The 21437-nt window shown below is 44.6% G+C and overlaps 8 protein-coding genes across 8 annotated transcripts; 2 read left to right on the top strand and 6 right to left on the bottom strand.

The window, feature by feature from the left end:
- Nucleotides 1–1923: 1923 nt before the first annotated feature.
- On the bottom strand, nt 1924–3581 carry F5891DRAFT_987773 (uncharacterized protein; the record flags this gene model as incomplete). Its single annotated transcript, XM_041377950.1, has 7 exons — nt 1924–2025; nt 2118–2267; nt 2397–2470; nt 2521–2919; nt 2969–3116; nt 3225–3336; nt 3391–3581. 7 exons carry the CDS (start codon nt 3579–3581, stop codon nt 1924–1926), a joined length of 1176 nt encoding a protein of 391 aa, XP_041217176.1.
- Nucleotides 3582–4412: 831 nt separating this feature from the next.
- Nucleotides 4413–4874, bottom strand: F5891DRAFT_987772 (uncharacterized protein; the record flags this gene model as incomplete). Its single annotated transcript, XM_041377949.1, has 1 exon — nt 4413–4874. The coding sequence occupies one exon, from the start codon at nt 4872–4874 to the stop codon at nt 4413–4415; it is 462 nt and encodes a 153-aa protein (XP_041217175.1).
- Nucleotides 4875–6693: 1819 nt separating this feature from the next.
- On the bottom strand, nt 6694–8726 carry F5891DRAFT_987771 (uncharacterized protein; the record flags this gene model as incomplete). Its single annotated transcript, XM_041377948.1, has 8 exons — nt 6694–6928; nt 7004–7090; nt 7235–7259; nt 7310–7993; nt 8023–8298; nt 8458–8499; nt 8587–8596; nt 8634–8726. The coding sequence occupies 8 exons, from the start codon at nt 8724–8726 to the stop codon at nt 6694–6696; spliced, it is 1452 nt and encodes a 483-aa protein (XP_041217174.1).
- A 1641-nt stretch (nt 8727–10367) lies between these two features.
- On the top strand, nt 10368–14306 carry F5891DRAFT_987770 (uncharacterized protein; the record flags this gene model as incomplete). The annotated part of the gene is made up of 19 exons (XM_041377947.1): nt 10368–10484; nt 10534–10614; nt 10660–10694; nt 10779–10873; nt 10932–10979; nt 11031–11057; nt 11109–11264; nt 11316–11390; nt 11442–11501; nt 11553–11612; nt 11672–12175; nt 12226–12416; nt 12462–12557; nt 12595–12626; nt 12690–12844; nt 12896–13270; nt 13314–13939; nt 13997–14037; nt 14093–14306. The coding sequence occupies 19 exons, from the start codon at nt 10368–10370 to the stop codon at nt 14304–14306; spliced, it is 2988 nt and encodes a 995-aa protein (XP_041217173.1).
- Nucleotides 14307–14634: 328 nt separating this feature from the next.
- On the bottom strand, nt 14635–15396 carry F5891DRAFT_987769 (uncharacterized protein; the record flags this gene model as incomplete). The annotated part of the gene is made up of 7 exons (XM_041377946.1): nt 14635–14763; nt 14807–14836; nt 14893–14915; nt 15012–15096; nt 15154–15166; nt 15226–15259; nt 15351–15396. 7 exons carry the CDS (start codon nt 15394–15396, stop codon nt 14635–14637), a joined length of 360 nt encoding a protein of 119 aa, XP_041217172.1.
- Nucleotides 15397–16816: 1420 nt separating this feature from the next.
- F5891DRAFT_1199182 (uncharacterized protein) lies at nt 16817–17878 on the bottom strand (the record flags this gene model as incomplete). Its single annotated transcript, XM_041368724.1, has 5 exons — nt 16817–17212; nt 17266–17310; nt 17361–17474; nt 17525–17581; nt 17639–17878. 5 exons carry the CDS (start codon nt 17876–17878, stop codon nt 16817–16819), a joined length of 852 nt encoding a protein of 283 aa, XP_041217171.1.
- A 123-nt stretch (nt 17879–18001) lies between these two features.
- On the bottom strand, nt 18002–18477 carry F5891DRAFT_1199181 (uncharacterized protein; the record flags this gene model as incomplete). The annotated part of the gene is made up of 3 exons (XM_041368723.1): nt 18002–18214; nt 18275–18418; nt 18469–18477. 3 exons carry the CDS (start codon nt 18475–18477, stop codon nt 18002–18004), a joined length of 366 nt encoding a protein of 121 aa, XP_041217170.1.
- Nucleotides 18478–19257: 780 nt separating this feature from the next.
- F5891DRAFT_987767 (uncharacterized protein) lies at nt 19258–20650 on the top strand (the record flags this gene model as incomplete). Its single annotated transcript, XM_041377945.1, has 7 exons — nt 19258–19285; nt 19306–19440; nt 19506–19769; nt 19830–20156; nt 20203–20286; nt 20330–20437; nt 20490–20650. 7 exons carry the CDS (start codon nt 19258–19260, stop codon nt 20648–20650), a joined length of 1107 nt encoding a protein of 368 aa, XP_041217169.1.
- Between the last annotated feature and the right edge of the window lie 787 nt (nt 20651–21437).

Below are 21437 nucleotides of genomic sequence, written 5' to 3'. Positions count from 1 at the left end.
TTCAAGTCCACGTAAGTCAAGAAAACAGCTAATTACTAGTACACACTGCATGTGAAGCTTCTTTGGCACATTCCCGTCTCTTCCGAGTTGCCAGAGAGCTGCACCTCTTGTAAAATTGACAAGACGCACGATGCCTGTTGAGTCCATGGGTGTCCGTTGCCTTCTCCCAGGAGCAGCCTGTAGTACCGCATTGGGTCATCGTTAGTAGAAATAAAACTAAGAGAAGGGCAGCGATCCAAAGAGATGACGCAAGGCTTGCGCGCATTGCTCGTTGGAGCTGCCAGTGCTAGCGAGAAATGGTAACTAAGATGGCCGTTTGATTTCTTTGAGACCGCCTATTCAATTTAAGGCAAGTCAAAACACAGGGATTCCATGTGCAGTGGCCTGGACTCCACTTCAGTCACCCCCTAAATGGGACCTCTTAGGTTGATAGTCCTCTGTACATGTATTAACCTAAGAGGTATGATTTTCTTGGGATTCCCATTATGTTATGGGGCAAAGGCTGTGGCTGGGACAAAGATAAGGAATATTTCATGGGACAAACATGATTCTTTTCCCAGTCCATCTGGGACATATTCTTGCCCCATTTTCTGTGGGATTTCCCTGTGATGTAAGTGGTGTCAGGTCCTTCCACCGAATTTTTGTGTCATATTAGGGGGTATTGCTGCATGATCAGAGGCATAATTGTGGGAATATTTGAGCATAACAAGGGTGTATTATGGTATAATCATCTAGTTGAGGCACCAGGAAACAGGGTTTTTGCCATGTTTGGTTTTATATCCAAATAGAGACACTATTGGCTATATTTAAATATATGCATACTATATTTACAACTTGAGTGATATAGAGTTGGACTATTGCTATATATTGCACAAATCATATATATACTAAGTAATAACTACCACAATGAATGAAGTGTTAAACAAACATGATCATGGCTTCATTCATCCTAGTATTTATGTATTTCTCAGGGCTAAAATGACTTCAGCTCATGAAAGGTTTGGTTGACAATGTTCCAGGAACCATTTCAAGGATGAGGGCTCGAGGATCAATGCATCATTGCAGTTTGTCTTGTGGCATCTCAGTGAGACCACCAGCAAGAATACTAGTTTAGTATGGGAATTCCCAATGAAAATACTAGTTGAGTCTGGGAATTCCCAAGCCTGAAATATTTTTATATTGGGACTTCCCAGCAATAATACTAGTTCAGTTTGGGAATTCCCACGTCTCAAATATTTTTATAGTGGGAATTCCCAAGTCTCCAATATTTTCATAGTGGGGATTCTCAACGAAAATACTAGTTCAGTTTGGGAATTCCCAAGTCTTAAATATTGTTGGGACTTCCCAGCAAGAATACTAGTTCAGTGTGGGATTTCCCACGTCTCAAATGTTTTCGTAGTGGGAATTCCCAGCAAGAATACTAATTCAGTGTGGGAATCTCCAAACCTCTAATATTTTTATAGTGGGAATTCCCAGGTCTCAAATATTTTCATAGTGGGAATTCCCAGCAAGAATACTAGTTCAGTGTGGGATTTCCCAAGTCTCAAATATTTCTATGGTGGGAATTCCCAAACCTCTAATATTTTTATAGTGGGAATTCCCAACCAAATACTAGTTCAGTTTGGGAATTCCCAGGTCTCAAATATTTCTATGGTGGGAATTCCCAAACCTCTAATATTTTTATAGTGGGAATTCCCAACCAAATACTAGTTCAGTTTGGGAATTCCCAGGTCTCAAATATTTTCATAGTGGGAATTCCCAAGTCTCCAATATTGTTATAGTGGGAATTCCCAGCAATGATACTAGCTCAGTCTGGGACTTCCCAACAAGAATAATAGTTCAGTTTGGGAATTCCCGAGCCTCTAATATTTATATACTGGGAATTCCCAAGCCTCCAATATTTTCATAGTGGGAATTCCCACCTCACATAGAAGCAGTACTGGAACTTCCTGCAAGGATACTAGGATATCCCATACTTAATGGTGAGAAGGACACCTCACTCAGACACAAGGCAGTATTAGCATACTGTATAACAAATCTCAAAAGAATCAATTCATAAGCATGACCATTATGCATAGATATAGTTAATAAGAAGTCGGAGAAGATGGTATATGTACCTCATCCCAGTACTCTAGATTTCCGTCTGAATCTGAATCTACAATCCTATATTCATGGACATATGCAACTTCCTCGACTTCAGCCATTAAATCAACCTCATCACCTACACCCGCATCTAGGCTTGCACTGTCATCATCTTCCTCTGACAACTCCAATACATCACCATTCGGAGATCATGCGGTCATTGCATGATGAAGTGAATGTGCAGCACAAGCAATGTCGTCGGGCATTGGTCCCCAGCTATTGGGTATTTCCCATGCGGAGGGTATTGGACGTACCCTTGATTCCCACTCAATACATGCAAGGGATAACTGTACAGCGCGCTTCTCAAGGTGAAATGCTATGTCATCGTCTATCATAATACTTCAGCAGAGACAGATCAGGATTGGGTATGATACTCACCCACAACTGCTCGAGCACTCTGAAGGGCTGTCCACTCCGTGATCATCCACTCCTGCATGACACAATGTTCACAACTCAGCCTGTTCTCCTCCTCCACACAACGGTCATGATCAAGTAGAAGACAGATACTGTGGCGAACATTGTTATCGGCGAGCCAGGGAGGAGGGTCCGCAATCTCGTCCTCCAGTCCTACGTCTTGCCATATTTCATCGTCCACATCTAGCTGAAAGATGCCCTGGCGTGAGATATGTAGTGGAGCAATAGCACCAAGGGGGGCCTTGCATTGACGGATCATTGCGTACAATTGGTCGCACAACGTGTTGTAGGTCGAGACGATTTTGAGAATTGTAGGTTCTCTCCACTTGATGGAGGTCTCAGTATGGCTATGTAGATTTAGTTCTATAGTCAAAGTCAATCATTTTCATGCATGAGAAATAAATAAACTTACCATTGACTGTATTTCTGTAGGACCGTTCAAGTTTTTCTAATTCAAATTTTCGTTGTCGAAGTCTATCATGAAGTCGGGCCTTGAGAGCACGGGCATTCATACGGACTTGAAGATAAGCATCCTTCTTTAGCTGCTGCAGGTCTGCACGCTGTGAAATACTTAATGCAGCGCGTCTCCTCGTGAGTGTGTCGGCAGACTTCGCATATCAGGCACGAGCATCATCGAGTTGGATATTAAAAGTAGTAATGTTGTCAACATTGTTGTTGATGAGGCAGCGCTCCAAGTCATGTATGATGGTCTGGTAGCTTTCAAGAGTCTTCTCCAGCATAAGAACACCGGCGATAGCCTCTGCAGCCTTGTTTTTCGATCTCCCTGTACATTAAATTAGTAGTGTCACAGGAGAAATAAACTCATGAAATTACTTATGAGTTAAAGGTTTAGTCTGGTGAGCTACCTGAGCTGCCCACTCCTCTCTGAGAATTTCCTCTTCAATTCCAACTTCCGTCAGTCCTTTAAGAGCCACCTGTTTCTTCTTCTGGCAAAGCATCCACTTTCGCGCCAGCCACTGCCCCGATGCTTCAAAAGACTTGAGGTCTAAGTGGCGCACTTGCATATCCAGTACAAATAACCGTTGATGATACTGAAGGGAAGATGATCAGTAAAGGTCTGGAATGGTTTTGGCTGATATTTTGTGCTCACAAATGTATTGCCATACTCGGGGGCAGGGGGAATGCTGTAGTAGCATCAGAATTGAGTCTATATATTGATGTCAAAATATCTGTATTCACATCCTGCTGGTGTAAATATGACAGGTGACCCTTTGTGACGTCTACTGTTTAGCTAATCACTTGAAGTAGCCAGCACAAGTGAAGAATGTTCACAATAGAAAGATGGTGTTAAATTCTGGTATTCTGGGTTGTAAGAATGCTACCCTAGGTATATGACAATAGGCCATAATTAACTATTTTCTAATGAAGGTCTTGGGTAAAAAAGGAAGTAAGTAGTCGGCCGATAAAGAGAGTGTTCATCAGAAAACGGACGGTTAGACTGTCAGTGATATGAGTAGAATGATGAGTGAATACAGGACAATGAGTCAGCTGGAATTACGAAGCAAATAGAATTGAAACCGGACATCTGTGACTGAATGTCAAGCCATTGCACCCTTTTTATTGTCTATCTTCTCATGTGCACCATTTGCATCATCCGAGCACATATCTTTGTAGTTGTTCTCATACCAAATTTAACTAGGCTGGTACACTACAATTGTGATAAAAATCAATTCAAATCCCATGTAACTGTGAAAGATAAAAACAGGAAACACCATGAACTCAGTACATGCTGCTGGTAATGATCCACCCCTCCAATTTTGCAGATGTGGGGCGCAGATGAGCCTCATGCTGAATGCCAATGTCCCATCATCACCTTCCACATCCATCATAACCAACTAATTGCACTCATGGTTGTGTTCCCTACCGACAGTCGAGATTCCCAGGTGTTCATCAACAGGGGCATTTTGCAGGGCATATTTGGTGCAGTTGGAGGAGCCAGGATGGTGAGCGGCCGGATCGTCCTTATGGATTTGCAAGGACATTGACAGATTATCCATCGATGATCCAACTGACTGCCAATGCGCATCCAAGGCAGTGATCTGGTTCTCCAGCACCATCAGCCTCCATCCAAACCTGTCCTCCACCGAATCAACCCTTGCATCCAACACGTCCATCCGCTCATTGGTTGCAAGGAGATTGAATCTCCTGCCAAGGTCCTGGATGCTCTGCAAGATGTCTGTTCCACTAGGTTCAGGAACCGGGAGATTGGTGGGTCCTGGTGGCTGCAATGGAGCCAGAATTGAAATGATTTCAGGGAGTCCCATCTCTGATGGTTTGGAAGGGTCGGACATCTGCATGTTTTGGGGCACTAGCAGAGCCAGATGCTTAGGTTTTGAGTTCATAGGTTGTTCTGAGTTAGGGACCAAAATTTTAATAAGTTTGAATAATATCACGGATAGGCATACTGTTCGGCAGCACTTTGGTCACCCCATTTTGGACACCTCTTAGGTTGATTGCTACCTATAGAGGTTTTCACCTAAGAGGTACTTTTCTGGTGGTCTACCCAATGTTCTGTGGTCTTTCCCTGTTGTTGTTAGGGACCAAAGACCATTGGGAATATGTTGTGGGAGTACCATATGATGATTTGGACCACTTGAATTCCCTATAATGTAGGGGTGTCTGGGGTCTTCAAATGCTGATTTTTTTGGCAAATTTCCCTACCTTTGTGGATTCCATCTGTGACCTGTGCCCTGCCTCCTAGACCCCCTCATAAATATAATGAATCTTTTTTAATATAATTAAACAATATATCAAAATTGTATACTTTGTCCAGACAACCTACAGTCATCTCCAACATGCCAGGCGCATAACCCACAACAGATTTCATTATATACCCACTGGACCCACTTACATCCTCTGGAAAACTGTCCTATGCCCAGTCCAGTTCCACTTAACACTACTGGTACGTACACTTCAAACCACACACATGTTGGTTCATCACACCCACTCCTTAATGCTCACTCCACTTGCATCTTGGTAGGGGGCTCCTCCCTGTTTAACCACATTAGCTGCAGTACCTCATGGCCGTTTACATACTATTGGACCCAATATTGTTACTACAACCTTTGTCTATAGTACTCCAGACTTTCACATAGATAGATGAATAGGGATGACATACCACAGCATTGCAAAAATGATAAATGGGCGAGACCACAAGCTTAATGGGAAGGACCGTAGGTGTGATGTGCTTGCAATAGGGAAGACCATAAGCTTAATGGGACAGACCATAGGTGTAATATGCATGCTATAGGGAAGACCATACACTTAATGGGAAGGACCATAGGTCTAATATCCATGCTATAGGGAAGACCACAAGCTTATTGGGACGGACCATAGGTGTACTATTCATGCTATAGGGAAGACCGCAGGCTTAATGGGACGGACCATAGGTGTAATGTGCATGCAATAGGGAGGACCGTAGGCTTAATGGGTCGGACCATAGATGTAATATGCATGCTATAGGGAAGACCACAGGCTTAATGGGACAGACCACAGGTTTAATGAGACGGACCACAGGTGTAATATGCATGCTATAGGGAAGACCACAAGCTTATTGGGAAGGACCATAGGTGTAATATACATGCTATAGGGAAGATCGCAAACTTATTGGGAAGGACCATAGGTGTACTATTCATGCTATAGGGAAGACTGCAAACTTATTGAGAAGGACCATAGGTGTACTATTCATGCTATAGGAAAGACTGCAAACTTATTGGGAAGGACCATAGGTGTACTATTCATGCTATAGGGAAGACCACAGGCTCATTGGGACGGACCATAGGTGTACTATTCATGCAATAGGGAAGACTGCACCCCCCCTTCCCTTCAACAGACTATTCCAACTAGAATTACTCCATTTCTACTAGGAAGATACCATGTCCGATTCTTCTGAAGAACAAGTATGTCATTCAGCTACTACCTTCATTTTCTCTTAATTAATGAATATATATGTAGATGTAGCTCAAAAGTACTCCATTGGTTGCTACTAGTGATATCTCAGCTCCAAACTGCATTTCTCAGAAAATGAGCATAACATGCTGGATAAAATTCCTAAATGCATGAAAATATTTATGCACATAGATTGAGCCAAAATCTGGGAGGCATCTAAGGGGAATTCTACTCCCAGGTGATCTTCTGGACCAGAAGCGAAGGAGGGGTAGCAAGACTAGCGATGGAGACTTGTTCACCCCGAAATTCAACAACTCCTTCTGGCGAAAATATATCACCCTGAGTTTCCAACAGGTCATCGCCGAATAAGTCCTGCATTGCTCGCTTCCCCTTCTCGGTGGCTGTAAGACTCTTTCCGTCTGGCTCTTTCCCTTTGGAAGATTGTGGTTGGACAGAAGGGACGCTACTGAGGAAATCGCACCAGAGCTGAGGAGTGGGATAAGTGCATGGAGGATCATGGTCAACTCGGCCAATCTACAGTGGACGAGCAGCGAGCCAGTTGGCAAGGTATAGTTGCAATCGTTCAGGAAACTTGGGACCGATGAGGAGAGTGGGTTCAGGAAATCTATACCCCTGATCGATAACGTAGGGTGTGCGAACACGAGACTCATCCTTAATGGCAGTTTTCATGGCGCCATCACAATGCAGGTTCAGCGGTGGAAGGAAAGGAGTCTAGGGATCTTTCCACTTATCCCTAGATTCACCTGACTGTGTAGGGCGAGCTTCGATGAAGTCTGAAAATTGTGTGAGTATGCAACATATACAAAGGAAAAAGGGTACATACAAGGCCGGTGCCGTTGTTTACCCTTTTGTTTAGGCGCCTTGCCAAGAGCAGATAATTTGGGACCAGAAGCAGGACGACTCGAGCTGGACGATGGTTGAGAGGATTTGTCAGACTCGGGATCTTGGTATGTCGTGCCTGCATATAGGTGGCGAATGTGCGTATGATGATTGTGACCACCTTGACCACGGTAGATGACTTCAAATGGGCGGATTTTTCTGCCCTCTGCGTACATGGCAATAATGATGTGATCCAGGCATGTGAGTAAGACCAGTTCAACGACCATCATTTTCGGGGGTATGTATGCACTTGCACGGACATACCAAGCTGGGACACCAGCGCAGAATAACTTCTCGCAGATGTCGCTGCTCTGCGCGAACCCCCCCATCCATCCTAAGTTGACCTCATGGCGAACACTGAAAGTGGTACGAGGTTGGGCGATGAGTACCCAGTCAATGTAAGAGTATATGTCGAGAAAGAGGCGCTGAGCGTCGGTGACAAAAATGAGGAGATCTCGAAAAGTAAGGGGGTGGGACTTCAACCGTGCGATGGCATGATGGAGGTACAAGAGGCGACTGTATATGATTTGACCTCTGTCCAGCTGATCCTTTCTGTAATTGCGGACTCGTTGCTCAGCCAGTTTGAGAAGGGACTGCAAGCCATAGACCTTATCAGGAGCCAGCGTGCCTATAGGAAATGAATTCCCTGGAATGGACTTAAGGTCATCCCGGCTAGGGGTGAACCAGGCCCAATGTAGCGGATGCGGGAATGGAAATGCCTCCTTTCGAGGAATGCAAACAGCGTGACAAAAGAGTCATCGTAGAACTGAGGCCACTGGAAGCAATCAATAACGCCGAAGCGACCATCTGCCCAGGCTTGTAGGTCTTCTTCTTCAAAGTGGTGAAACTCTGGAACGAAGTGCATGTTGGGCGTTGTAATGATTAAATTTCCCTGCACAGCGACAGCGCGGGCATCAAAAGCTTGCAACCAACCTGTTGTACACATAAGCATCAGTGCATGACAGAGATAGATTGACAAATATGTACTGTCTGAGAGCGTGCAATTCGACTTAAACAATGTCAGAGCATTGGGCATGATGAATGCTACAAATCGTAAGTGGATGTCTGTAACGAAAGCGAAAGTCAATGTACCTTGTGTTGCGTTGCGGAATATGATCGTGAGAGTTTGTGTCGCTGCTCACAACGACAGCAATGATACCACGCAAAGGACATGTGAAGGCAGATCAGCAGAAGTAGTTAAGAGAAAATATGTACGCTCACTGGTGAAAGACTGAAAGTCAAGATGAAAGAAGAGAAACACAACACACCGGGCAGAAAACGGATGTGAGGCACTCCCACGGAAGGTCTTCAACCCTATTGGTGCAGCAACAAATGAGCAACCAGGGCGACCCTCCAGACATGCAGTCTAAGAGTGATAGATCAGTGACACAAAGTCAACTAATCAGGGTTTGAACAGCACGAAGCCAGTTCAGATGCCAAGAGAGGGCTGGGAGTCGGGAGTTGAGGCTGGAAGTTGAGGGCGACAATGATCTAGTGAGGCAGGATGAGAGAGAGAGAGGAAGGACGATGAGAAGAGAGAAGAGGAACAATGAATGGCGGTAGATAGAAATGTAAGAAATTGAATAGACACGCAGTGGGAAAATCCCCAATGAAATTCCGACTGAATCTGGGTAGCGAGTGCAATTGTGGGAAAGTCCCAACTTTGTTCAACTCTTCATCACTGCCTCTATCATCCTGCCTCCTCATTATATCATCGTCACCCTCAACTTCCAGCCCACCACTGCCTCCTCATTAGATCGTCGTGGCCGTCAACTTCCAGCCTCAACTCTGACTCCCGGCCCTCTCTTGGCATCTGAACTGGCTTCGTGCCGTTCAAACCCTGATTAGTTGACTTTGTGTCGCTGATCTATCACTCTTAGACTGTGTGTCTGGAGGGTCGCCCTGGTTGCTCATTCGTTGCTGCACCAATAGGGTTGAAGACCTTCCGCGGGAGTGCCTCGCATCCGTTCTCTGCCCGGTGTGTCATGCTTTTCTTTCAGTTTTTCACTAGTGAGCACATTTCTTATCTGCTTCTACTGATCTGCCCTCACATATCCTTTTTGTACACTCCACCGAGGATTGGAAAGAACTTAAGTCTGGATTGAGTGACTATCATCTTGCGGGTAAGTGCCATATCCTCAGAATATGCTAAAATCTTAATCATCTGTTTAAACAGGTCCTTTAACATCGTCATTAATTTCTCGCATATTATGACAGTGCATTCAATCTGGTGCGTCATACTTCACTTCCAGTCTTTAATCGGTGAGTGTACACATTTGTCTCACATCTACTTCTAGTGATATACCCTCGCACCAAATCCTCAGAGGTCATTATCGTCATCCATCCACATACCTGCATATTATGGCGGTCCATTCCATCCGCCTTTCCGTTTTCTATAGGTGAGTCTACCCTCACATGTCCCTTTTGTACGCTGTCCATTACCATTGGAAATAGCAGTCATCCCCACAAATGGAGGTTCTACTGGCGTCTCTACTGCGTATCGAAGTCTGGATTCAGTTTCTTCACCACTTGCACATTATATCGTACCTTCGCACTATCTTATTTACCTTCTGTTCCCGGCCTTTATACTGCCGTAACTTATAACTCAATGTCTCATACACTGCACATCATCTCTCAACTCTATTCCAACCATTGTTTTGGCTCCGTTATGTTACTGTCACACATCCCTGAGTAAGGGCCCACATTTACTAGCTTTATTTGGGGGTGACACCCTGATACGCTAGTAAGTTCCATTCCAGATAATTATTCAATCAATGCAATAACTATTTCCATAGAGTCTGGTTGCTGTATATAATGTGATACGATATTCAGACACCGTCAAAATTTCCAGCCCCTCCTATATTCACTCTAACATTCACAACTTTTTCACGCTTTTCGTATCTTTACCTGACTTCATGTCGGTGAAACAAAACTGTTGAGGCAACTTCATGTTCTTCAACTGATCTTCCTCGTATCTTCGTGATCGTTGGAAGAAGTCTCAAATGCCTCTTGTTACCCATTCAGGGTGTTGGACTAAAGCCCCACCACCGCCTGACTATGTTCGCACTTACGCGTCCAAGGACCAAAAGGCTGCCGAATCTGATGCTGATGACAACCAGGTAATGTGTTACCTATTGTTCGCACTGCAACCACTGCTGATTGCTAAAGGCCTCTACACATACTACGCGAAAGCAAACTCGCTCTCGTGCTGGCCCGAGGTCTGTCATGAATACCCAAAACCAAGACCGTGTAAGCTTATAGTTGTCATTTTATTATCTACTAAATCAACATCAGCCGCATCCTCGACCCAAGGCTTGCCCTCTTCCAAGGTCCGAACGTTCTGATCCCATGACATCATCTGCTGAAGAAGATATTTTCTTCTCTAACTTCAGCAAATGCTTGTCACTTGGCAGGAAGAAGTGCAGTGATGTGAACAAAGGTCCCGAGGTCCAGTTGTCTGACACCACCAATGGGTCCACAAATGGCGCAGATGGCGATGTGCCATCAGGTAAGTTTTCTCTCGGTCTTTTACTCGCTATCAACTCTCATTAAATTTTGTTGTACAGCTGGTCTTGAGGAAGATGGTACTAGTAATGCTGCCAATGAGGATTCAGGTATGTGTGTTGCTCCCATGCAGGATGTATTTAAATGTTGACCTGCTGCAGCGACGAACCACAGAGAGCAGACTGCACGTAAGTACTACTAAACATTCTGTAGTAAATAACTAATATGTTGCGTGACAGTTCTATCCAACGGTGAATGTGGTGGTGCTACAGCGACAAACAAAGGGGAGAGATCCGACGGTGAATGTGGTGGTGCTGCAGCGACAGACGAAGGGGAGAGATCCGATGGCGAATGTGGTGGTGTTGCAGCGACAAACGAAGGGGAGAGAGACACAGGTAAGCTTTGCTACACATATCATAGTATACAACAAACATATTTTATTGCAGGTCTATCTGACGGTGAATGTGGCGGCACTACTAAGACAAACGAAAGGGAGACAAACGAAGGGGAGAGAGATGCAGGTAAGTTTTGCTACACATGTCATAGTATACAACGAACATATTTTATTGCAGGTCTATCTGACAGTGAATGTGGTGGCACTACTATGATGAACGAATGGGAGAGAGATGCAGGTAAGTTTTGTGGCATGTCTCGTGGTATACAACTAACATGCTTTATTGTAGTTCCATCCGACGGTGAATGTGATGGTATTGCAGCGACGAATAAACAGGAGAAGACTGCAGGTAAATTTAAATTTTGCTATATATATATATTAGTATGCAACTAATGTGTCTTGCTGCAGTTGCATCCATGACCATTCACCCGTGTAGATCTGGTGCCCACAAATCGTATGCTCCTGGTCATGAGAGTGATCCCACAGAGAGCTCTGACTCTGACAGCGACTGGGCAGAACTCAAAGAGAAGCGAAAGAAAGAAGAACGCACTAATGATCCTGCGAGGCCATTCAGACTGTCTGCGAATGACAAGCAGAAGGGACGAGCGGTGGCAGACAACCATGGTGACAATGCCGATGCCGATCCCGAGGGCTGTGATGAAGATCAGATGTCTGAAGATGGGGATGGGGCCACACATAAAGCAGGAAGACTGTCCAAAGAAGGGGTTTTGAAAACGGAAGAATTTGGCAAGAGAGTTATGGCTGAAGCAACTGCAATTGGAAAAGAGTTTGGGAAACACCGGAGGGTGATTCTTATTGAGGCAGGACTAGCGACGAAGGCAACTTGCAAAGAGTCTGCCTGGAACCAGCATCAAGCCTGGTTCCCGACTGTACTACCTCCATCCAAAGAACGTAAGTTATTGTATTCATGACTGTTTCGGTGTTTATTAATGACCTTCCAGCAAACTTGGCATCATGGAAAGTCAAGCAAAATGCGCACTATCATGCCCACCCATACAAAGACCCTAACCACGCATCCCTATGGAAGAAAATCCAACACCATTGGGATAGCGTGGTTGCCAGCCCTGAGGATCTTTCATCACGGGAGTCATCCAGTCTCATGACAGCAGTTCATGAAGTGTTTGCAAAATCGGTAAGTGTTCTTCAGTGACTTGATCAATGACTAAATATTTGGAAGGCTTCATATTGGTACCACACCCACGGAATCCATATCGCTGGTATCACCATTTATCCAGGAGATGAGGAATCTAGTCGGCAGGCCTCTGGCTTTTTTGTGGGCTCTCATTGACGCTCGACAAGTAGATGTAAAGCACTTGATAGATGAGCTTACTACAATCCTAAAGTGTGTTTTTTTGTCTTTTTCTTCGAGGGGATGTGATACTAATATACATGGGATGTGTTACAGATACAAGGACTTGGAGGCTGCTCAAGCAGAAGGCAAGAGTCTCAGTTTTCTCCCACTGCCTGTCGCAGTCCCAAATGCTCCCCTCTTGCGCAATGGCAAATCTGCCAGGGATAGAAATCGCATGGTGGCGCCTTTAATCATCAGTGAAGCATTTGGTTTGTGTCTTATTAGATTCCGCTGTCGGTGTACTCACATGCTTTCGGTAGCTGATGCTGGTCATCCCTCTAAAACATCGAACAACAGGTGGATGAGGATGCTTGACATCCTTTACTCTACGCAACTTTGCATTCATGACTGGCCAGCAGGAGTTCCACCCCCTGGCCCTGATTTTGATCTCAAATCGCTGTCTGCGAGTCAATTACACACCTTAGTGGGTCCATATCTCAGGAAGCATCTCGGCGACATGTATGAGGCTGAGTTGGGCCAAGATGAGGACGAGGACAATGCAGAGAAAGCCACGATGACAAAGCGGAAAGGTAAATTGAAGAAGTCCAACGAGAATCGCAGAACTCGCGGCGCGGTTGTGCAGGAGCCCGATGTCATCTTATCTATCAAGGGGTGGACTCCTCGTGCATATTCAGGTAGTCTGTACCCTACATAAACCAACATTTTTTTGCATCACAGGTCAGCTATCAGACTTCGCTGGATACTCTCACGAGGTGTACTCAATCCCTCTTGTTATCGACACAGATGGCGTCATTTTACGTCGTCTGGAAGAGTCGGAGAAATTTATCAAGGACCTCCCTCCCCATGTTACTGAGCATTTAAACACAGGGACTTCATGCTCTATTGGAGCTTTGCGCTCTCACCAGGAAGCTTCACGCTTGTACCCCGCAGCTCTGCGCTCCGACTATCGGGCTCCGCACTCCAACTCTGGGGCTTCGTGCTCACAACATGGGGCTTCGCGCTCACAACATGGGGCTTCGCGCTCACAACATAGGGCTTCACGCTCGATTCCACCTGTCCCTATTCACACTGACCATGATGAACTCCTGGATCACAGCATTCACTCAGATGAGTTCGACGACGATCTCCCACCGTCATCCCCACCACTGTCATCTCCTCATGCAATCCCTCAAGGTTCGAATGTAGCAGCAGGACGATACCAGTACAACTGCATACGTAAAGATATCTGCTGCTTAATGGCCTCTGAGACTAGGAAATGGACTCGTGATGATTATGAAAGTGCAAGGGAGGCCGACGACATTGAAACAGGAATGGTGGCTGCAAGATATCGGAGCAGGACCCATGTACGTATTTTTGCATTATATCTTTGTCTTTATTTCTCACATACTTTCACATTGCAGGACAGGGAAAGCATGGGTATGAGGTCCACCAAGGGTCACAAGTATGTCGTTGCTGTGTTGCCAATCTTACTGTGTTAATTGTTGTCTATTCCCTAGTCATCCTAAGCCATATGTTCGTGCCTCATCAAAGGCACGCATGGGACCTGCCCCAAACCAAAACACTACGCACTTGCCATCTCGTTCAGCAGTCGTGCCATACTCTGAGGGCTCTCCATCTTCGCGCCAATATGTCTCACGTCTTCAGCCTGCTCATGTCCTGGATCACCGTTTACTTCCTCTTGTAGATGAGGATGAATTTGAGTATAACTGATGTTTACAGCTTTGATAACCACCTGTCATATTGTCTGATCTCGACTATGATACTTGTTGTGACTTATGCTACTACTTGCCTATGACTTACCTCGCTTATTGCATGCCAATGACTCATGTTAAAATTCTTATGCATATGCAAACATGCTTTTGTAATCCTGACTCATGTTTTGTCCTCTATCTTACATGCTGATCACAATTGTCTAGACTTACCTGATATCGAAGAATATTACTGTGTGTGGTTTTTCCTCATGTGCACGGTCTTCTGCACTCGTGCAACATTATAAAGATCAATATCAATGGTGTCTATGTCTTGTGACTCCGCTCTCTCATGCTTCTCTACTTTCAGCTTCATACTTTTGAATCACTTCTATGGGTCTGTGTCTGCCTAGCTGCTTCTCTTGCAAGAAGGCAAAGCGACGTGTATATCTTGCCCAATGGGGTAGAGAGGCCGTGAACTATATGGTGCGTGATATTATCAATAGATTGTGATAAGGATACGAGGTCGACAGGTGTGAAGTCTGCAGTGACCTGGCAATGAACGTGTCACAACCATGAGAACAAAAACAAATTGGACAAACACTGACTGTAGCTGAAGACTGAGCTGGATCTAATGAAAATATTAATTGTTGTAATTCCAATGGACATGACTCAGCTGTTTTGACGTGTTTCAAATACCAGTCTTCATCAATGCCAACCCACTCACCATCACGCAGTAATGCATGGGCTGGACAAAGTGTTGAAGGGACGGATGGAGCAAAGAATGAAGAGTGTTTGATTGCTGAAAGGACCTGGAAGTATGCGAGAGCTGAGACATAACTAGTCACTAGTAGCAACCAATGAAGTACTTTTGAGCTACATCTACATATGTATTCATTAATTGAGAGAAAATGAAGGTAGTAGCTGAGTGACATACATACATGTTCTTCAGGAAGAATCGGACATGGTGTCTTCCTAGTAGAAATGGAGTAATTCTAATCAGATTAGTCTGTTGAAAGGGGGGGAGGGGTGGTGTGTGGTCTTCCCTATAGCATGAATAGTATACCTATGGTCTGTCCCAATGAGCCTGTGGTCTTCCCTGTAGCAGGCATATTACACCTATGGTCCTTCCCAATGAGCCTGTGGTCTTCCCTATAGCATGAATAGTACACCTATGGTCCGTCCCAATGAGCCTATGGTCTTCCCTATAGCATGCATATTACACCTATGGTCCATCCCAATGAGCCTGTGGTCTTCCCTATAGCATGAATAGTACACCTATGGTCCATCCCAATACGCTTGTGGTCTTCCCTATAGCATGCATATTACACCTATGGTCCGTTCCAATACACTTGCGGTCTTCCCTATAGCATGCATATTACACCTATGGTCTGTCCTATTAAGCCTGTGGTCTTCCCTATAGCATGCATATTACACCTATGGTCTGTCTCATTAAGCCTGTGGTCTTCCCTATAGTATGCATATTACATCTATGGTCCGACCCATTAAGCCTACGGTCCTCCCTATTGCATGCACATTACACCTATGGTCCGTCCCATTAAGCCTGTGGTCTTCCCTATAGCATGAATAGTACACCTATGGTCCGTCCCAATAAGCTTGTGGTCTTCCCTATAGCATGGATATTAGACCTATGGTCCGTCCCAATAAGCTTGTGGTCTTTCCTATAGCATGGATATTAGACCTATGGTCCTTCCCATTAAGTGTATGGTCTTCCCTATAGCATGCATATTACACCTATGGTCTGTCCCATTAAGCTTATGGTCTTCCCTATTGCAAGCACATCACACCTACGGTCCTTCCCATTAAGCTTGTGGTCTCGCCCATTTATCATTTTTGCAATGCTGTGGTATGTCATCCCTATTCATCTATCTATGTGAAAGTCTGGAGTACTATAGACAAAGGTTGTAGTAACAATATTGGGTCCAATAGTATGTAAACGGCCATGAGGTACTGCAGCTAATGTGGTTAAACAGGGAGGAGCCCCCTACCAAGATGCAAGTGGAGTGAGCATTAAGGAGTGGGTGTGATGAACCAACATGTGTGTGGTTTGAAGTGTACGTACCAGTAGTGTTAAGTGGAACTGGACTGGGCATAGGACAGTTTTCCAGAGGATGTAAGTGGGTCCAGTGGGTATATAATGAAATCTGTTGTGGGTTATGCGCCTGGCATGTTGGAGATGACTGTAGGTTGTCTGGACAAAGTATACAATTTTGATATATTGTTTAATTATATTAAAAAAGATTCATTATATTTATGAGGGGGTCTAGGAGGCAGGGCACAGGTCACAGATGGAATCCACAAAGGTAGGGAAATTTGCCAAAAAAATCAGCATTTGAAGACCCCAGACACCCCTACATTATAGGGAATTCAAGTGGTCCAAATCATCATATGGTACTCCCACAACATATTCCCAATGGTCTTTGGTCCCTAACAATAACAGGGAAAGACCACAGAACATTGGGTAGACCACCAGAAAAGTACCTCTTAGGTGAAAACCTCTATAGGTAGCAATCAACCTAAGAGGTGTCCAAAATGGGGTGACCAAAGTGTTGGCGGGTCGTCCACAGTAACAGTCTGAGCCACACAAGAGGAGGAACAAGTGGCTGGTTTCATGATCTTGGCTGGAGCAGATTTTGCCAGATTTTTGGCGGCAGGGTGTGGCTTTTTCGCACATGACCTAGGGCATTTGGAAAGACGATTGATTTTCAGTTCACCAACAGCTTCCTTTGCCTTTACTTGCAACCTCTGCCTGACACCAGCGCTGTCAATTGTGCAGGCGATCTTCATCTCATCACAGTTTGCACAAAATAGTCTGATGCATCCAGGCTTCTTGTCTGGGAGAACTATGCAAGGAACCTTCAACTTGACACATTTGTCACATTGCCGTGGGTGGTAGCACATGGAAAGCTGGACCATGCATTAAGCTAATATTGACAGCATACATTTGCTTGCTTGCCTACCTCCACCATTGTGGCGATGTTGGAATCCAAACCCCATCCGACAGGCTAGAAAGGTGCAAGTAAGACCCGGAACCACTGAGGCAGAGATGACTTACCCTAGTTTTTTCATCCCAAAAACCTTTGTTGTTCACCAATTCTGTTGCAGACGTATCGGCTAATATGGCATCAGGAGCCACAGCATTGAATGTCTTTACCGACACCATCTTGTGCTATATCAATTCCTCGTGAGCAATGAACAAATATATACTGTCAGAGTAACCTCAACATGGGTGGTGCCAGTGTTCCCGTCATCTACTTCATCCAACATAAACTTCTTCTTTCATTTGCGAATCAGCTTCTGGGAAATAGGAGTTGGTGTGTGTCCATGAACTACCTCTGCTTCTTTGCTGTCATTTTCGCTCTCTTCTGCTTTCCTTTTTGTCTTCCTGGGCTGTGCGGTTGTCTCTGTCTTCATGCTTCCAGCTGCATGGATACCATGTCTCACCATCACAGGGGCAATGAAATGTGGCAGGCAGGTTGGCGGCTGGAATACCAATGGGGGGATGGCATTGCTTCGGATGTCTGATCCCATTAGTTCTGTAACTTGAACCTCCAGAGTTTGTGACCTGGGCATTTTTGGTAGCACTTCATTACCAGCTGATGGAACTGGTTGCATTGCCTTCCATGAGCCGAGCCGAGGGGGTCTAATTGATTCAGCAAGAGTCTTTACTGTGGAGTCCGCCGTCACTGTGGTCAGTTAGGGTTCAGCAAAGGTGGAGGGGCAGTAGTCCACGGTCTTGTGGAACCGCGGGGGACTCTTAATGCATGGGTCGTCATCTATGACAGTCTTCCAGTTGGGCAATGACACAAAGATGCTGGCCTTGGAGTGCTCCTGTACTACAGCAGCACATGATAGCAGCTGAGGGGAGAACGATGTAGCGCTCCCCCCATAAAGCTTCAAATCTTTTGCCTGCACCAAATTGAGTTAGTTATCCAAAATACAGTACAGATCTGGTGGAGCGAAACTCACCAGGCGTCTGGTGATCTCATCTGATAACATCAGCATTCCTGGATCACTTTCCTTTAATTTCAAACAACGCTTCATCAGCGATTGTACAGTCTCAAGTGTAGCCTGGAGAGCATTGTTTGCAATTTCTGAAGGTGTCAAAACAGTCTATAGAATTTAGTGAGCAATGGGTGATGGTATACACAAAGAAAGACAACTTCAATCATTTTTAAATAAGTCTCGGGATTTATACCGATGCCTCAGTTATGGGTGTTTCCGAGAATGTGTGGCCATTGTCGAAGCACGGTGCTATGGACCTGTTAACAACTTGGTCACGTGATACAACTTCTTCTGTGATCATTGTCCCACACATTCCACTGCCACAGTGGCACAGTCAGGTGATCCACATATCTAAGTTAGTATATCTTGGCACATTGTAGTCCTTCCCTGATCTCCTTATTGTACACAGAACAGTTATGTTTGGAAAATGTGTTTGCTTTGCTACTTTGGTATATTCGGATGATCATGACTTGGTCACCAGTGCTACTTCTTACAGCAGCTATGACAATTCCTATGACTCTCACAGATCCATGTGCAGCAACTCTCCGGAGATAGCAAAACACAAAGTTGAAGGGCCACTTGCCTGGTGGAGTGGATACACACCGTTGGACTCATGGATTCCAAGGTTTAAGGGACTGATTGGAGTGGAACCTTATATAAGGTTCAAATGTAAGTCAGCTCTTGAAGCTTCTGATCTGGGATTGCTAAAAATTCATAATGTGGAATATAAATTGGCTGACGAGGTACAGTTAAGCCAAGAGTGGACAAACGATCCCATCACAAACAGGGACATAAGTATGTTAATTGTGGCCTGACTTGTATCGCTAAGCTAACCTTACAATGCAGGATATGACATGTGCTTCTTAGGAGAATTTGATGAAGTTACAAGCATGCTAGCAGGTTTGTCACATCCTGGATATATTCTAACATGATTTTGGAAGATATCCATGTGCAATGATGAGCGGCCGGATAAATGTGAGTACCTTTGTATCCAGCTTGGATGGAACTAATTGGCAGCCTAGCTGCAGATGACATCACCGGATTGACAACAGACCCTTATGACTGTGGTTGGGAGAAAAGTTCTGCTGCTGAATATATCACCCCAGGCCTGTGCATACAGGAGAATGGCGGTTCCATAGATTGATCCATGTGCGATGATGAGTGGCCAGATAAATGTGAGTACCTATGTATCCAGCTTGGATGGAACTAATCAGTGGCATAGCTGCGGATGACATCGCCGGATCACCGACAATGGACCCTTATGACTGCGGTTGGGAGATAAATTCTGCTGCTGAATATATCGCTCCGGGCTTGTTCCCAGCAGAGCAAGCAGATCTGTATGACTGCAGATGGGAGGATCACATGGACGTTGAAACACTGGGAGTGAAGGACTTTTCCCAAGACTTTGGATGGGAGGGTGATTCGAAGAAGGAAGGTCCAGCACAGGGTCTGCTGATGGGTGAGGAATAAGATGCCTACGACTGCGGATGGGAGGATGTTATAGAGATCCAACCCACAGCCTCATTGATGACTCTTGGCGACAAAGAAGAATATCCATACAACTGTGGATCAGGGGATCAGCAACATGATGCCACAGCATCCATCTCCAGTATTGCAATGGAGGACCTTTATGATTATGGATGGGAGGACGAAGAGGATGGCAACCATATGTCCGAGGTTGCAAATATCGAGGACCCTTATGACTGCAGATGGGGAAATGTTGATACCAACAACCTGGATGTTGTATCCAGGCATGACCCTTCAAGCAAACAAATGGGTCACTGGATGGACAGTCTGACACCAATGTATGGGCTCAATATAATTGACCTAACATCATCATCTGCATGTAAGTTATATCTCATATGCTATATTTGTCGCTAATAGCATTACAGCTCATAGATCAGAAAGCAAAAAAATATATGAGCTGATGAGTATAGAGATACTGGAAGTCATCGACCTGACATTGGACACTGGATGTGAGTGTTTTCAGATATGCTGCATATTGTGCTAATTGTGCAGCTTGCACAGAATCTTCACATATGGTGTCCCAACTCAACACTTTTCAGGAGGCTGGTCTGTTGATGCATCATGCCATCCAGCGACTGAACAGCATCGGAACTCATCAGCGTAAGTCATGTTGACTTGTACAATGATCATACCTTACATATATTTGCAACAGGGAATGAGGATGCACAGCATATGGTCATGAATAATCTCTCTGGCACACACAACCATTTTCCGGCAGGCGTGTTGAAGGTGAACCAGAGGCTCATTGTTGCATATGAAGAAGCACAGGACAGAGTGACAGAGCTCAGTGAGGATGTTGTTGCAATCTACTGATTGCTGGACATCCACACATCAGGAAATCAACCTGGAATTGATATGACCAGGTAGAGCTGACAAATGAAACCCATTATGATACATCTAGCTTTAGAATTATACATTATTATCTTTGCTCAACATGTGTATGAAAAAATATATGATTATGCCAAGGATATATAATCTTGATACATGTCTTGCAAGTATGCAACAAATATATGAGAGAATGTATAGCTATGACAGGGGCATCTCATTTTGATGTGCCTTTTACAAGTATCAAGCAAGTATATGAAAGAATATATGACTGTGTCAGGGTCACATAATCTTGATATGCATTTTGCAAGTATGCAGCAAATATATCAGAGAATATATAGCTATGACTAGGGCATCTCATTTTGACTTGCCTTTTACAAGTACCAAGCAAGTATACAAAAGAATATATGACTGTGTCGGAGTCACATAATCTTGATACAAGTCTTGCAAGTATGCAGCAAATATAGGAGAAAATAAATAGCTATGACAGGGGCATCTCATTTTGACTTGCCTTTTACAAGTACCAAACAAGTATATGAAAGAATATATGACTGTGTAGGGGTCACGTAATCTTGATATAAGTCTTGCAAGTATGCAGCAAATATGCGAGAGAATGTATAGCTATGACTGGGGGATCTCATTTTGATGTGCCTTTTACAAAATAAATATACTAGAGAATGTATAGCTATGACAGGGGCATCTCATTTTGATGTGCCTTTTACAAGTATCAAGCAAGTATACGAAATGATATATGGCTGTGTCAGGGTCACATAAT

Source organism: Suillus fuscotomentosus (genome assembly GCF_016647785.1).
Source record: "Suillus fuscotomentosus strain FC203 chromosome Unknown F5891scaffold_178, whole genome shotgun sequence".
Lineage (NCBI taxonomy): Eukaryota > Fungi > Basidiomycota > Agaricomycetes > Boletales > Suillaceae > Suillus > Suillus fuscotomentosus.
The sequence above is the reverse complement of the archived record's forward strand: the minus strand, read 5'-3'. Positions and strand labels throughout refer to the sequence as shown.